The sequence below is a fragment of the Gobio gobio genome, assembly GCF_949357685.1.
Source record: "Gobio gobio genome assembly, chromosome: 14".
Lineage (NCBI taxonomy): Eukaryota > Metazoa > Chordata > Actinopteri > Cypriniformes > Gobionidae > Gobio > Gobio gobio.
This window is the reverse complement of record NC_137107.1, coordinates 28746075-28760942: the sequence shown is the minus strand read 5'-3', so window position 1 is coordinate 28760942 and position 14868 is coordinate 28746075. Positions and strand designations below refer to the sequence as shown.

At 38.1% G+C, this 14868-nt stretch overlaps 2 protein-coding genes across 3 annotated transcripts; one reads left to right on the top strand and one right to left on the bottom strand.

Annotated features, from left to right (window-relative positions):
• Positions 1-240: 240 nt before the first annotated feature.
• On the bottom strand, positions 241-2420 carry LOC307137257 (uncharacterized protein). Of its 2 annotated transcripts, XM_079834816.1 has the most exons (4): positions 2368-2389; positions 1846-1916; positions 1650-1711; positions 241-1491 (listed from the first exon to the last, which is right to left on the bottom strand). In XM_079834816.1, exon 4 carries the CDS (start codon positions 1481-1483, stop codon positions 650-652), a length of 834 nt encoding a protein of 277 aa, XP_079690942.1. In that variant the 5' UTR covers positions 1484-1491; positions 1650-1711; positions 1846-1916; positions 2368-2389; the 3' UTR covers positions 241-649. The 2 variants fall into 2 exon arrangements, with proteins under 2 accessions (XP_079690942.1, XP_079690941.1); XM_079834815.1 differs by lacking the exon at positions 1846-1916 and having other exon boundaries at positions 2368-2420.
• Positions 2421-6395: 3975 nt separating this feature from the next.
• Positions 6396-14868, top strand: bud13 (BUD13 homolog). The gene is made up of 11 exons (XM_079834814.1): positions 6396-6560; positions 6722-6818; positions 6995-7076; positions 8245-8293; positions 8370-8650; positions 8750-9039; positions 13426-13534; positions 13631-13769; positions 13865-14055; positions 14256-14337; positions 14433-14868. Exons 1-11 carry the CDS (start codon positions 6418-6420, stop codon positions 14524-14526), a joined length of 1557 nt encoding a protein of 518 aa, XP_079690940.1. The 5' UTR covers positions 6396-6417; the 3' UTR covers positions 14527-14868.

Genomic DNA, 14868 nt, shown 5'->3' with positions numbered 1-14868 from the left:
ACTCCGCTGCAGCCAACCTGGCCACAACCACGAAGATTAAATAGCGCGCCAGTTCAATCTTGGTTTGTTTGCTCTTTAATACAAGTGTTCAGTGTCGTGTTGGTGGACTTCTGAACTGAACAGGCAACCTCTGTTTTTTATAATAGATTTTATAATTATTCATAAAGTCTGCATTTAAATATAGTTTCCAGGTTAAGAGACATATGGATCATCATTAACAAGAAAACAACACAATTTTTTCCCTTTTCTTTATTATATCTTTATTTAGACTAGGCATATTAACATACTTTTCAAATTTTTTCATTTTGATTTTACATTGCTTCAGAAATATAACTACAATAACAGGCCTACACTATTACTAAAATCAATATTATTTAAATCAAATACAAAAAATAAAGCATTACTCAACTTATACATGTTTGTTTTTAGCAATGAATAAACAGGTAGTGTCAAAATTTAAAAGGGAGGCCTATAGCCCGATCTAGCCTATATGACACAAAACTTAAAAGCAACTAAAATATTTTTTGTTATAAATGTTGTAAGACATGGTCAGAGCACTGAGTATAATGGTCAAATTCTCTATAAAACAATATTTTAGGATAAGATACATAGGATTTACATCGCTCAGCTAACAAACATCACATTCTTCTTAGTTTGGACGAATTACATCAATGACTTTGATTTGTCTTGGATCCCAAACACAGTCTTGCTCTAGACCAGTTGGCACCGGCCCATATTCTGGAGGGCACCAGGCAGTGTCATACCCGTGATCATGCCAGGTTTTCTGCAGTGGATGACCTTGATAGTCAATCTTTATCACTTTTCCAACATTAATCTTCACTCTCAGAACTCTTCTCTGATGCATAGGTAAATGCGCAGGGACATTAAAGGCCTTTTCTACATCTCGGCTGAGGTAGACTCCACGTCCAAGTATGCCATTAGACTGACAAACGCCATGAGCCTTGATATTTTCTGCATCCTCCTTAGATGTGCCATAAAACATTGTGTAGTTTTTGCCCTCAACTGGATCAGCTTTAACAGTGTTTTGAAGGCTTGGTGGAATCACGTCAAAAATAGTGATTCGCTTAGGATTCCAAACACAGTCTTCTTCAAGACCACTTGTCACCATCCCACAATTTGGAGGGCACCAGGCAGTGTTGTATCCATTATCATGCCAGGTTTTCTGCAGTGGATGATATTTTTTGTCGATCCTCTTCACTCTCCCAACATTGACGTTCACTCTAATAACAACTCTCTCACTTGGTTTATCAAGCGGGTATCTGCTGGCCTTGTTAAGATCTCGGCTGAGGTAGACGCCACGTCCCAGCATTCCATCTTCAGATGGCTGAAAGCCAGAGACTTTGATCTGTTCTGCTGCTCTTTCAGTAGTGCCATGATACATTCGGTATATTTGATCATCCACAGGCACTGTATTACTTAGGAGACACGACACACCTGGACCCAAGTCATTCTCTGTCCACATGTTTAAGCCTAAAGACAAAAAAAAAATCAATCTACAGTTTTCATGTCTGGATAGAGAACAGCAGAAAGAGGATGGAGGGAAGTCGATAAGGAGGAATACATGTTCACTGTATATTTACATTACAACTTTTGTTTAAATAATCACATTCAGGGTGTATGTTACTTACCTCTGTGACAAATTCAGTCTGAACAGAGATCAATTGTCTTGGACACACCTTAAACCAGTAAACTGGAGAGGCAGGAAAAATGTATCACAAGAGAGAACAGTGTACAATTTTTGTTTTTTTTGTTTCTCTGATGATATATGTACACCTAATTTGACAGATTGCAGATTGTTTTATACTATGAAATGTAAACCCATACATTTATTTACACACTTTCTCAGAGCCACATGGGTAAATGAAAATGAACATTTCTCGGCCAACACAGCATTTCTGTAAAGAGTATGTCAACATTATCAGTCTTTGTATGATAGGAGATGAGGATCAAAGTACAGGTACAGATTGTTTGTATGACTCAAGCGTGGACAGAACAGTCAGGCGATGCATATTAAAAGTCAAATTCAATAGAATGCAAACAAGTCCAATAAGGCTAAGGCTAAACAATGCTGCAGAGACAGGCAAAATTATACAAATTAGCAGGCACAAATCTTAATTCAGAAAATAGAAGAGAATAAACTGGAATAAATGGACCAAATAACATAGCATGAGAAAAATTCAGGAAGGAAATGGGCAAAGAATTTTGCAGATTTATAGTGCTGCTGCATTTTAAAAGCATTTTTAATTTCATAAAACAAAAGAAGACATTTTATAGTATAAAGTATACATTTTTACTTGTTATTCTGGGATTTTTTTAGGCTTAATAACCAAAACACCAAGGCCTTACCTCTGATGTCGCTTCTAATGCTGATTGTTTGCCTTCTGAAAGCATGCATATATATGGAAATTTTTTCAGGGTGTGTCCATGACGGGAAGTTTTCCATTGGGTTTCAGGTTTTTTTTCCTATTTTTAAGTTATTATGGATTGCAACAACACTGTATGTATGACATTTGTAAAGCGTAGTGCTGTAAATTTGATTGATTATTTTATTTTATGTTTATAATATTAAAAGATACAAAATGATGAAACTAATTATTGCCCTTGCCAAGTTGCCTTTTTTGTTTTCTCCAACATCCAAAATCCACAAGACTCTCATACAATATATTGATAATTCTGACGCAAACTAGGTATGATGTTATCAAACTTCTATTAAAAACAAAGAGGAACTGCACTGATCTCAGTTTAACATTAACTTATATAAAAAACTGGGACTGCTGATTGATTTGAATTCATTTAATGTATAGTATTTCATATTTATTTTGTTATTGATTTATTTTAGATTACATGTTTAATTTTTAAATTACAAATACATTCGAAAATGCTTCTCCCATTCGTTCACCTTAAGTGAATATAGCCTTGGCCAGGAGGGGTTGATGTCATCAGGCGGTACCCATCGTTCATTGGGTGTTTTGACCCTTATCCGCAACACCCTCCCGATGGTGGGTCGGCAGTGGTGGCCAAGTCACTGCCCATCTTCCCCTCCTGGCTTCCAGCTCAACTCCTCCCTCTTGCTCCATAACCAGCAAGAGGCTCTTTCCGCTGCCTCCCCCATCCTGCGAGCTGCTGCCTTCCTCTCCTTTCCTGTTATTCCAATGGCTGTGAGCATTCTCCACACTGACTGAGCAGGGAATCCTCTACAGCCGACCTCGGCCGGGAAAAGCCAGGCCTGCCATCCTTTTCCCCTGCAGTCGTGCAGCAGGTCTTGATATTTGGTACTCTTTCTTTCAAAGGCCTGTTCACACCCCTCTTCCCATGGGACTGTAAGTTCTATGAGGATGATCTTTTTTCCCTCTTCTGACCACAGTACCACATCCGGCCTCAGGGTTGTCTGGACAAACTGGGGGAATTGCAGCCTTCCTCTCAGGTCGACCTTCATTTCCCATGATTGGGCCTTTTGTAGCAGACTGGTTCTTGTTGTTGCTGTGGTTGGTGGAATTTCCCCCTCCCTTACAAACTGGATTGAAGTTGTTTTCCGAAGAGGCTGGCGTCTCTTTTTCCTCTCCTGCTCTAAGGTGTTAGCGAGTGTCATGAGCACCCTATCGTGGCGCCACCTGTACCTTCCCTGAGTAAGTGCTTTTTTACACCCGGCCAAGATGTGTGCCATGGTGCCCCTCCATGGCACACATCTTGGCCGGGTGTAAAAAAACAAAAAAACAAAAGGCACTTACTCAGGGAAGGTACAGGTGGCACCACGATAGGGTGCTCATGACTATAATACTGGGACTGCTGATTGATTTGAATTCATTTAATGTATAGTATTTCATATTTATTTTGTTATTGATTTATTTTAGATTACATGTTTAATTAATATTGCAATGAAAATAAGAAGATCTTACCCAAGATTTTACCCAATTTTCCTATATTTCTCATTTCTGATTTACAGGACTGGAATCCCCACACATTTAATCAGTTTAATGAACAGTAAATAGGACTAATTTCTGAAATGAAACAGACAAGGTAAACACATGCAATTATTGATGCACTTTTATTTAAAGTTAAACAAAGAAACAATGTATGTGATTAACATTGTGATGACAAGTTAGAAACTCACTCCAGACCAGTAAATGCAATGTATTTTTATATGTCTTTACAGTTCAAGCACACAGGGTGTTCACAACACTAATACCACCATTCAGAAACACTGTTTACTATTGACTGCCCAGTGAGAGAATATAAATGTGAAACTATGGACTCTGAAAATGACATAAATAGAATAGAAATGTGTCAGTGTCTCAAAATAAGGAGATGAAATTGGCTATGGACCACAATTCTTGCTTTGAATAAAAAGCATCTTGTGAATCAAATTATCAGATTTTTCCTATCCTTTTTAACCACGTCAACTGAACTAATGATATTTCCCAGTCATTTCTTCAGTAACAACCTTAATTTTTGGATTTTAGCCTTGAATTTGAACACTGGCATGTAAATGCAAAATGCTAAATAATCAAAAAGATAACATATAGGGCTACCTACATAAGAAGTTGCAATTCTGAATACAGTGATTCATTTGACAATACATTTTATTCTTAAAAAACATGAAAAAAGAAGCAGTACATTTGCGATTTCTATCTATTTTATGTTGTTGTTTTATTCTTTTTAACAGTTATCACCACATTGCCCTTTTGGGTAAATTACATCAATGATCTGAATCCGACTTGGATCCCAAACACAGTCTTCTTCAAGACCACTTCGCACCATGCCACAGTTTGGAGGGCACCAGGCAGTGTCGTATCCATTATCATGCCAGGTTTTTTGCAGTGGATGACCTTGATAATCAATCTTCTTCACTCTCCCAACATTGACCTTTACTCTTATAACAGCCCTTTCATATACACACAAATTAAGCGGGTATCTGCTGGCCTTGTTAAGATCTCGGCTGAGGTAGACGCCACGTCCTAGCATTCCATCTTTAGATGGCAGAAAGACGCAGCCCATGATCTGCTGTGCAGCATTTCGAGAGGTCCCATGATACATGAGGTATATTTTACCATTCGCAGGCTCTGTGTAGCTTTCGAGACACGGCACACCTGGACACAAGTCATTCTCTGCCCACATGTTTAAATCTAGAGAAAACAAACAAAACTGTTCATCCGCTGTTGTAAAGAGCAAGAGGTGTTGCAGGTTTTAATTTTGAGGTTTGTTGTTTAATTTTGAAATCAGAGATAGCTTTTGGTGTAAAGTTTAAAGAAATATGATGCTTACCCCTTGGATGGCAAATTCAGACTGTGCACAAAGCTGCTAGAATATCTTGAAGCCACACCTTCAACAAGTTGGAAACCCCCAAACTTTAGTTTTGTTGCTTTCGGAAAAAAGTTATCATCGGAAACAGCTGCCAGAGAGCAGCAGAATATGTTCACCTGAAGTCAAAATCTTGTTTAGAATTTCACAATTCACAGTTTCTTTGTGCCCCTCATCGTCATCATCTTACTGACATCTTTAAAATCACTTTGTAATCACTTGTACAGTTAACTATAATAGCTTTATGATCATAAAGAGAACAGTTGCTCTTAAATAAAACATTTTAATTCATAATTTCAGAGTGTGGCTGTTAATAAAAGTCAATAAAAAATATTCTAAGAGGGTCACTGTAAACCCTAACCCTCAAAATAATTAATTTGTTTGAGTAGAGCCCCCTCAAATTAAACAAATTAGTTCAATCAAATTAACTTTTATGAGTATTTAGAACTTTCGTTTTCTTTTGAGTTCACAAAACTGACACATTTTAAGTAATCTGAATTGTTTCATTGTTTTGAGTTTTATTAACTAGTTTCTTTTAATTTAGACAAACTTAAATTTATCTGAAACTGGGCTGGGATTTCTATTTCCCAGCATGCTTTGCCATGGCACTCAATAGGGAGAGTAAATGCTAAAATTAAGTGTTATATAATGTTTTTGATGCAAGATTAATGTCAAGGTGGATATTTAATAGTGTTTATTGTTTTGTTATGCTAGTTTAGAATTTTTTTGAGTTGTTTTATATTTAAATGTATGAATTCTCAAACATTTGAAGTTAAGATATATTAAAATGTATGAGTACAAAATAAAAATCTGCAAGTACTGCATACTTAAACTTTACATTTCTTAACTTAAAAAATGTGATGTAACCGACTGCCAACTTATTCGGGTTTACAGAGCTTGGAATTCTAAAATAAAAAGTAATAGGCTACACCATTGAAGAAACTTCAACAACAACTTTGCTGGCCAGAAGGATTTTTATCGAAGAAGCCAGACTTCTTTCCATTCTGTCACTGAATTTTTTATTCCAAAAACTTGTATTTTGCGTTGTCAATTTTGTCCCTTAGCAGCGTCCGTTCAGTGACGTAATACATCAACAAGATGGCTACATCCACAGGCATTAGCAAAGGTGCTGCGTTCACTAAGGCAGATTACCTTAAACGGTATTTATCAAATGATGAAGCTGGTAAGAAGTCTAAAGAAAAGAAGATTAAGAAGAAACGTCCGAAACCCACTGGGAGAGGGTAAATATGATCAGATTTTAGCTCGCTGTATCTACAGTAATCACTGAACATAATGACATTATGGCTAAGTCTCAAATGCTTACAGAATTGGATACATTCACAGCGATTAGGAAATCATTTGTCAAGTGCTCAAGCAGCTAAATTCTCATTATAAACTACAGGATGAAAATTGTGGATGATGACATTGATTGGAGGCAACTTGCTGCTAATAACGAAGAAGAAAATAAAGAAGAAGATGACGATGATGAGGCTCCTGTGGTGTGTAGAAGCACGCTTTATCTATGTGAAGTTTTATTAACACCTTCATAGCCATCCTAAACACTTTATTGTTGTTTGGTCTTTAGTGATCACTATCAGAAAAGTACTATGGAACATGGATTGAATGGATGACTTTGCAGCAGTGTTAAATGTCTTGGTCAAAATCCTCCTTTTAGATTGCAGACATGATAGATGAACGCCCAGATGAGATTAAGCAGCTCGAGGCATTTCAAACCAGCAAGTGGAAAGTGATGGGCGGTAAGACATTCATACTTTATGAGTTTTTGTGCTTGTGTGGGATTCATACGTCTGAGAAAACAGAATGGCCGTTGAAATGCTCACCACCATTTAATTGGAACAAAGGTGTAGTATAAAGAGCAATGTAAAGCAGATGCATGTTTACTATTTGGGGTACCGTTCAAAAGTTTGGGGATGTTAAGATTTTTTAAATGTTTGTGAAAGAAGTCTTTGAAAGAAACGACAATTGTGCTGCTTAATACTTTTGTAGAAAATTGTGATAATTATTTTCTGGATTCTTTGAAAAATAGTTCAAAAGAACAGTATTTATTTGAAATAATAAACTTTAGTAAAAATGTATTTTCCGCCATTTTTGATCAATTTAATTCGTCCTTGCTGAATAAAAGTATTAATCTATTTTTAAAAAATCGTACTGACCCAAACTTCGGAACGTAGTGTCTGATATGTAGAATAAGTGTTACAAGAGCTTTACATATATATTAGGACTGTGCGCTATTGAATAAAAATGTGATGCCTTGTTAAATGCAATATGTGATACGATATTACTTTAAGTGGGGAAAATCAATTTAAATTATATTTAAAAACTGAAAGTTTTATATATATATATGTATGTATGTGTATGTGTGTGTATGTATGTATGTATGTATGTATGTATGTATGTATGTATGTGTGTGTGTGTATAGCATCACTACAACTTCTGAAAGTGAACAGCAGTGTTTTAGCATTACATAAAAAGTAATGTCACAAACAAATCTGGCAATGTAATGTTAATATCAATATAAACAAAACAAAAAATCCATGTCAATATTTAAATACCAAAAACTCTTTGTACAACTTGGTAATATATAGTAATATCAACCTAAAACTCAACCAAAAACCAAAAATAAAATTATTTATTTATTTTCATTTTAATGTATCTTTGTTATTAAAAATAAGAACTATAAACAATAGCACAAATACAATAAAACAAAGATGAAAGTAAAATAAAAATTGCTTTAAGTTTTTCAGGTAGGGTCTATATTAGATCTATTTAACACTTCAAGTAAGAAACAATACAGAAACTGAATAATCAAATATCATATGCTGTTGCGATATGCATATTGTGATAAGCTCATTTGCGCTATTTTGATATATCGTGCAGCCCTAATTCTTCTAATTTGTGTCTTAGCAACAGAGCAAGATCTCCAAGAAACTCAGGACTCCAAATTAGAAAGAAGGTAACTGTCCTTTCTCCTTTTCTTCTTATTAAAATCATTACTGCATAGAGAGTATAATGAGTGTTGCTTTGTTTAGCTCGGACACTGACAGAGGTTGTGGAGTGCGACATGAATCACCAGAGAATTCTCCTGTACCGAGGGTGCGGCACGATTCCCCTGACCTCTCGCCTAAGAGGATTCGGCACGACTCGCCGGATCTCTCACCTCTGGGAAGAGGTCGTCATGACTCGCCAGACATTTCATCTCAGAGAGACAGAACAGAGAACAAAAACAGATGGCATGACTCCTCGTCACCTTCACCTCCTAGAAAGAGTCAAAAAAGCTCGCCCTCCAGAACTCAAAGGCAGCATGATAAAGGTATGAAAATCCATCCACTAATCAGAAACAACATTTACACAATGAATGTCATCAAAATGTAGCTTATTATTTAATTTAACTTAAAATGAATCTCTTCAGATTCCCCGCACAGAAAAAAGACAAAAGCTGCTGCTTCTGGTGACCTTTCGCCGCCCAGGAGAAGAGCTCGGACAGGCAAAGGCTCAGACTCTGATCAGTCGCCACCTCGCAGACGTCCTCACGGACGACGGGGCTCAGATTCTGGTCTGTCTCCACCCAGAAAGAGAGGCCTGGGTGGAAGAGGTTCAGATTCAGATCTCTCTCCTCCCAGGAAAAAGCCACAGGGAGGACGTGGATCAGACTCGGACCTGTCTCCACCACGGAGGACACGCTCTCCTGATGCACCTACAGTAAGTTCAGGGTTCATGTTACAGAATCCTTTATATTAGTGCAGGTGTTCCTGAGGGCCACAACCCTATAGTTTATCTGCTCCAACATGCATACCTGTAGTTTTTGTAGGGCTGGGCAATAAATCGATCAAACTCAAATGTGTAGTTTACGTCGACTTGTTTGAATGAAAATCGTTTTTTTCTTTAACATCCACTGACGCTCCCCTCTGGACTACCGTAATGGCTCAGCCCTCCCCCCGCGCGTTTGCCATAGAGATACACAAACAACAAGGACAGTGTCTTCTTACAACATACAGTGTCTTTCGTAATTGGTTCAGTTTTTCGGTGTCAGTCGCAGAACAAACAATACCCCGCTGCAAAGTGTGTTTGAAGTCTGAACGGAAACGTGCTATTCATTTTAGCTGCGAGGACAGCGCGAGCTCACACACGGCCCGATCTTGATCACGTGGTGCCGTTACTACACAGCGCTGGGAGATCCGGTGAGAAAGCATTTAAATACACCACAGAATGAATAACATCGCAAGCAAGCATTCGGCACAGAATTCTGTTCAAACCACAGATATCAGATCAAACAGCGCTGATGTGGAAACCAGGAGAAACATTGAGACAACATGAGCGAAGATCAGGGGTTTCAGTCACAAATCACCAACATTCACCATGATTTACTGTAATAAGACCACATGATTTAATGTTGCCATTATTCATCTCCGGGTTCACTTCAAAGTGCTTCACTTCAAAGCTCTAAATATGATCCTATTTTAATGTAATTTTTAATGTGATGATTTGTAAAAGTAAAAGTTTAAAGGGGTATTGTGGAAGAAATAGTCAAATGGTTTTTTTTTATGTGTAGTTTAAAAAGACATGAAATTACCACTATAACCAGTAGATGGCAGCAGAGGAGCACTTATTGACTTATTAGCCATTTCCACTCACTAAAATATGGAGAAAAGTAGGAAGTCACAAATGGTGCGTTCAAGTCATTTCGTGAAGCTCGTATTTACATGAACGCCACCACGAAGTCGTAAATACCAGTGGGAAGTTTGGGATTTTCTTTAAAGGATTAGTTCACTTTTAAATAAACTTTTGCTGATAATTTACTCACCCCCATGTCATCCAAGATGTCCATGTCTTTCTTTCTGCAGTCGAAAAGAAATTAAGGTTTTGGATGAAAACAGTCCAGGGTTTTTCTCCATATAATGGACTTCAATGGCTTCCAAACGGTTCAAGGTCCAAATGACAGTTTCAGGGCTTTAAACGATACCAGACGATGAATAAGGGTCTTATCTAGCGAAACAACCGAGCAGTATTTATGCTATTATTTTACCTCTTAACAGACGAACGCAATCGTCTCTGAGCTCGCCATAACTTCCGGAAAGTGAGGTCAAATTAGATCATGGTCATAGATATATACGTAGATGCCTCATTAGCGCCTGCACGGATCAGTAGAATGAGGCATCTACTATCGATATATCTATGACCACGATCTAATTTGAATTCTAATTCTAAGCTGAGTTTGTTAAACTACCATCATGGTACAGGCCCCGGGTATATGCTACCAAGCCGCAAATATTTTACATAAACAAAATAAAGTTAAAACTTGTTTTGAACAATTTCTTTGTCATCTGCAGATGGATTTTAAATCGTATATCTGATTTTTTGTGAAAAAAGCGGGGATGTTTTTTAGGCCGTTTCGGCCAGCCCTAAAATAAGCCTGAAGGACTTGATTAGCTGGATCAGGTGTGTTTGATTTTGAAGATAAACTCTCCAGGAACTGAGTTTTGCACCTGTATTACTTGTTCTCAGCAATGGGGCTGGGGCCTAGTAGGGGGCTATAACCTACTTAAAAGGAGGTACAGGATAGAGCCCTGCGCGGGACTGTTTTCTTCATCCCGCTCCCGCCCGCACCCGCCGAATTTCTGACCATTACCGCCCGCTCCCGCAACGTATGTGTTACACTCCCGCCCGCTCCCGCAATATGTATGTCCACTCCCGCCCGCACCCGCAAAACTCTGAGAATTTATTCCCGCACAATAATAGAGATGCATTGATTTTGTGTCTTCTCATGTCCCGCAGGAAAAAAAAAGAACACGTATTTGTATTGATATTATTAAAGAGATTCATGGGGTTCTTTGTTTCGTTTCCCTGGCCTGCATGTACAAAAAAAAAAAAAAGACAAATACATTCAAATATAATTTCGTTTTTATCAAAAACTTTGCACATAAAAATAGACTGCTTTGCAAAACAGAAAAACAGATTGAGAAACAAAAACAGATCCCAATTCCGTCGAACGTGACCGACTGAAAGGAAACCTGAGAAAACATGCTTCAACAGAACGTAATGTGAACACAATATAGCAAACGGACATTTAGAAACAATCCATCTCCACTCACTAAACTTCTATGTATTGTTTGTCAAAAAAAACCCCAGACAGTCAACTTGACCTGCAGGGAGTGCTGAGCGTTTTTGGTGAGGTATGATCAAGTAGCTATGTATTTGCCAGCTGTGCAATATGTGGATACATATAACGTTATACCGCATGATTTTGCCTACCAAAACAATTGAGAAACTTCTCCAAATGTCAGACTTTCCTTGCTTAGGTTTTGTGCTATAAATACCTCGTTTGAGGTTCTTTTCTACATCATCTATTGACATCTTCTCCATCATGTCGTTAGGCAACCTCCCTATCCCGCCGATTCTCGCAGTATTTTTTCTAGCCGCCCATTCCCGCCCGCAGCAAATTTCAAACCGCCCGCTCCCGCGAGATTTACGTTGGGTCCCGCGGGACCCGGCGGGACTCAATCCCAATGCAGCCCTCTAGTACAGGATGAATTAAAATTAAATTATGTATTTTATTTATTTATTTCATGTAAATAGTTTATTTGTTTATTTAACTGAATTTAAAAATGTCCCCCTCAAAACCATGTTTTATTGAAGAACATGCAGTTCTTGTAACTAATGTAATCAAAGAATTAACTGAGGTTGATTAAATTAATCACCCAATTTATGTTTCTAAAATGGTTATTCATTTAATTAATTTCCCAATTTATGTTACCAAAATACTTTAAACACCAGCAGTTTTTCATAATTACAGCAAAAAAATTCATCCTATATGGTGGGCCTTTAACTATTGTGTTGGACACTTCTTTAAATAATGCTGATTATTCAGCAAGTAATGTATAAAATATTACCCTTTTTATAATTTAAAACATTAAATTATTAAATTGTTTCTTTTGAGATCCTGTTACAATGTTAGTACTGATTTACAAGAAATGTAAATTCTTGTATTTTCGCATTCTGTTGCCACAATTCGGAACGGCACAAACGCGAACCATTTCTTCTTTACTTGTGAGCCGATCATCACTCTTCACACACGCAACGCTCCTCCCACCTGGACTATTTACATTTTTCCGGCTACAACTGAGTTCCCGCGAGACTACAGCTTGCCATCTAAAACGCCATTTAGGTGAATTTAAACAATGGCTAAGTTACTAAACGCATCTCGTTGTCATGTAAGGGCCCTGTTCATGTTGGACAGACATTTGAATTGCATTTTGTGTCTGTTAAGAGGCATAAAGACACTCTTTATGCATATGCCCCCATAACTGCCGTGTTAGTTGAGTGGGAGCTCTGGGCATTAACTGTAACAGCTCCGTGTTGCAAGCACCAATCCGGTTCATTTTTTTTTTTTTTACACAGTACTCACAAAGATATAACGATCAAGATTAACTTAAAAATTCCCTGGAGTTCTCCTTTAACTTTTTCACCCTGTCTCTGACCCTTTAAATTAAATGTAATGTTTTTCTGTTGCTGTGCCTTTAAGATAAGCCGCGTTTCCACCACAGGAACTTTCCCCAGGAACTAGGGACTTTGGGGTGGTACTCGGTGTGTTTCAACCGCAGGAACCGGGGTCTAAATAAAGTTCCGGGCTCTGCTCGCAAGGTAGTACTTTTTCAAAGTTCAGGAACTTTCGGGGGTGGGACTTCAACCTAAAAGTCTGTTGCGGTGCGCGCAGTAAGAGTTGTTTACTATTCGAATTAACAATGGAGTTTAAAAAATATGACTGATGGACTGACGACGAGGTTCAGGCTTTATTAAGTGCATTTGCGGAGGACGAAATCCAGTGGGCTCTAGAAAGTCGTGCGCAGTCCTACGTCACCGGACTAATCTTCACGGTACTTTAGACCGCTATGGAAATGCAGACAGCTGCAGATCTGAGGGAGAAAAGTTCCTGGGACAAATTGTTCCGGGTAATTTCGGTTGAAACGGGGCTAAACATTCAGTTCGTGGATTAAATAAGCAAATATACACAATGTTTTTTCTTCTTCTTTTGGATTAAAGTTGTATTAAGGATCCTTATGTTTGGACTTTTACTGTTCTTGCTTTTAGGCCCCTCGAATGCTGTCTGGAGGAGCTGCAGGGCTCGTGTCTGTCGACATTTTAAGGAAAGAACAAGAAGAAATTCGCAGAAAGGAAAAACGCAACCAGCCTCTTGAAGGTTTAATGAAAAGCCATTGATAACGTTGTGTATTAGTGTTGTTTTATTTTCTAACATTCATTGTCACATGAGCATAAATTTATTTTGCTCTCTCAGAGGCATCCAGAAATGCGGAGACGATATTTCGAGACAAGTCGGGTAAGAAACGTAACCTGGATTTGGAGAGAGACGAGCTTAGCAGGAAAGCTGGGGAAAAGGCAGAGAAGGATGAAAAATATGCGCAATGGGGAAAAGGGTGAGGTCTATTTATTGGTGTTCAAATGCAGCTATTTTTTCAGCGTGTGGCTTTTTGCTCTTTTCGGCTTTGACATCTGCTCTGTCTTTTTTCAGGCTTGCTCAGGGTGAAATGCAGCAGCAGAACTTAACCGATGCCATGCGGGAGGCTCAGAAGCCGCTAGCGAGACACATTGACGATGAAGACCTCGATCGGATGCTGAGGGAGCAAGAAAGGGACGGAGACCCGATGGCGGCTATGCTTCGCAAGAAGAAAGTCAAGAATGCAAAATTAAAAGGAATCAATGGTAAAACTAAGGAATAATGTCCAAATTGCTGCTAGTGATCCCTGTTGTTAATGATTACGATTACTTTTGTGTTTTTGTTTTGTTTTTAGTTGATAATTTTTCTAAGAAGCAGAGTCTAACCTGCAGAGATTTATTTGAAAAGCAGCCCGGTCAGATCACAATTGTAATCGTAATAATTTACATTTGAATGTTTTCACCAGAAAAACCTCGTTACAAAGGTCCGCCCCCACCGCCGAATCGGTTTAACCTTATGCCAGGGTATCGCTGGGATGGAGTTGACAGGTAAGAGGTTTAGATGGATAAATGTCAGCTGGTTTGTAGTATCTTAACGTTAACCTAAGACAACGGTTTAATAGACTTTTCCTGTGATCCTTTAGGTCCAATGGTTTTGAGCAGAAGCGGTACTCCAGGATGGCAGATAAGAAAGCTGTCCAAGAGATGGCGTACAAGTGGAGTGTGGAAGACATGTAGATATCGACAGAGATCCGGATGTGTTTAGAGATTCATGATGTAAAAGCTGTCTTGTCTGGCATTAAGACAGTTTGAAGTGGAACTTCCTTGTGTGCCATCATGAACCAGGACTTTTGATCAAAAAGCAAGATGTTTTGTGTGCAGTTATCAGTCCTACTGTGTACAAGAAACCACTTTCCTTATTAAATGCTACTTTTTTGTAATAAATCTGTTTTGTCATTTTAAAGCCAAAAATGTTAATGAACAGAACAAATTTAGAGACAGACTATAGAAGCAGCCCACATTAATTATATCTCAAACCTTTGAAAAAAATAAAAATAAATGCTGTTCTTTTATTTATTT

What these genes read in the sequence shown, in the direction of transcription:
- LOC307137257 (XM_079834815.1), bottom strand. Translation starts at nt 1,483, where the DNA reads ATGTGGACAGAGAATGACTTGGGTCCAGGTGTGTCGTGTCTCCTAAGT.
- bud13 (XM_079834814.1), top strand. Translation starts at nt 6,418, where the DNA reads ATGGCTACATCCACAGGCATTAGCAAAGGTGCTGCGTTCACTAAGGCA. An exon ending in ACGATGATGAGGCTCCTGTG is followed by an intron (nt 6,819 to 6,994) that starts GTGTGTAGAAGC and finishes TCCTCCTTTTAG; the next exon opens with ATTGCAGACATGATAGATGA. An exon ending in GACTCCAAATTAGAAAGAAG is followed by an intron (nt 8,294 to 8,369) that starts GTAACTGTCCTT and finishes TGCTTTGTTTAG; the next exon opens with CTCGGACACTGACAGAGGTT.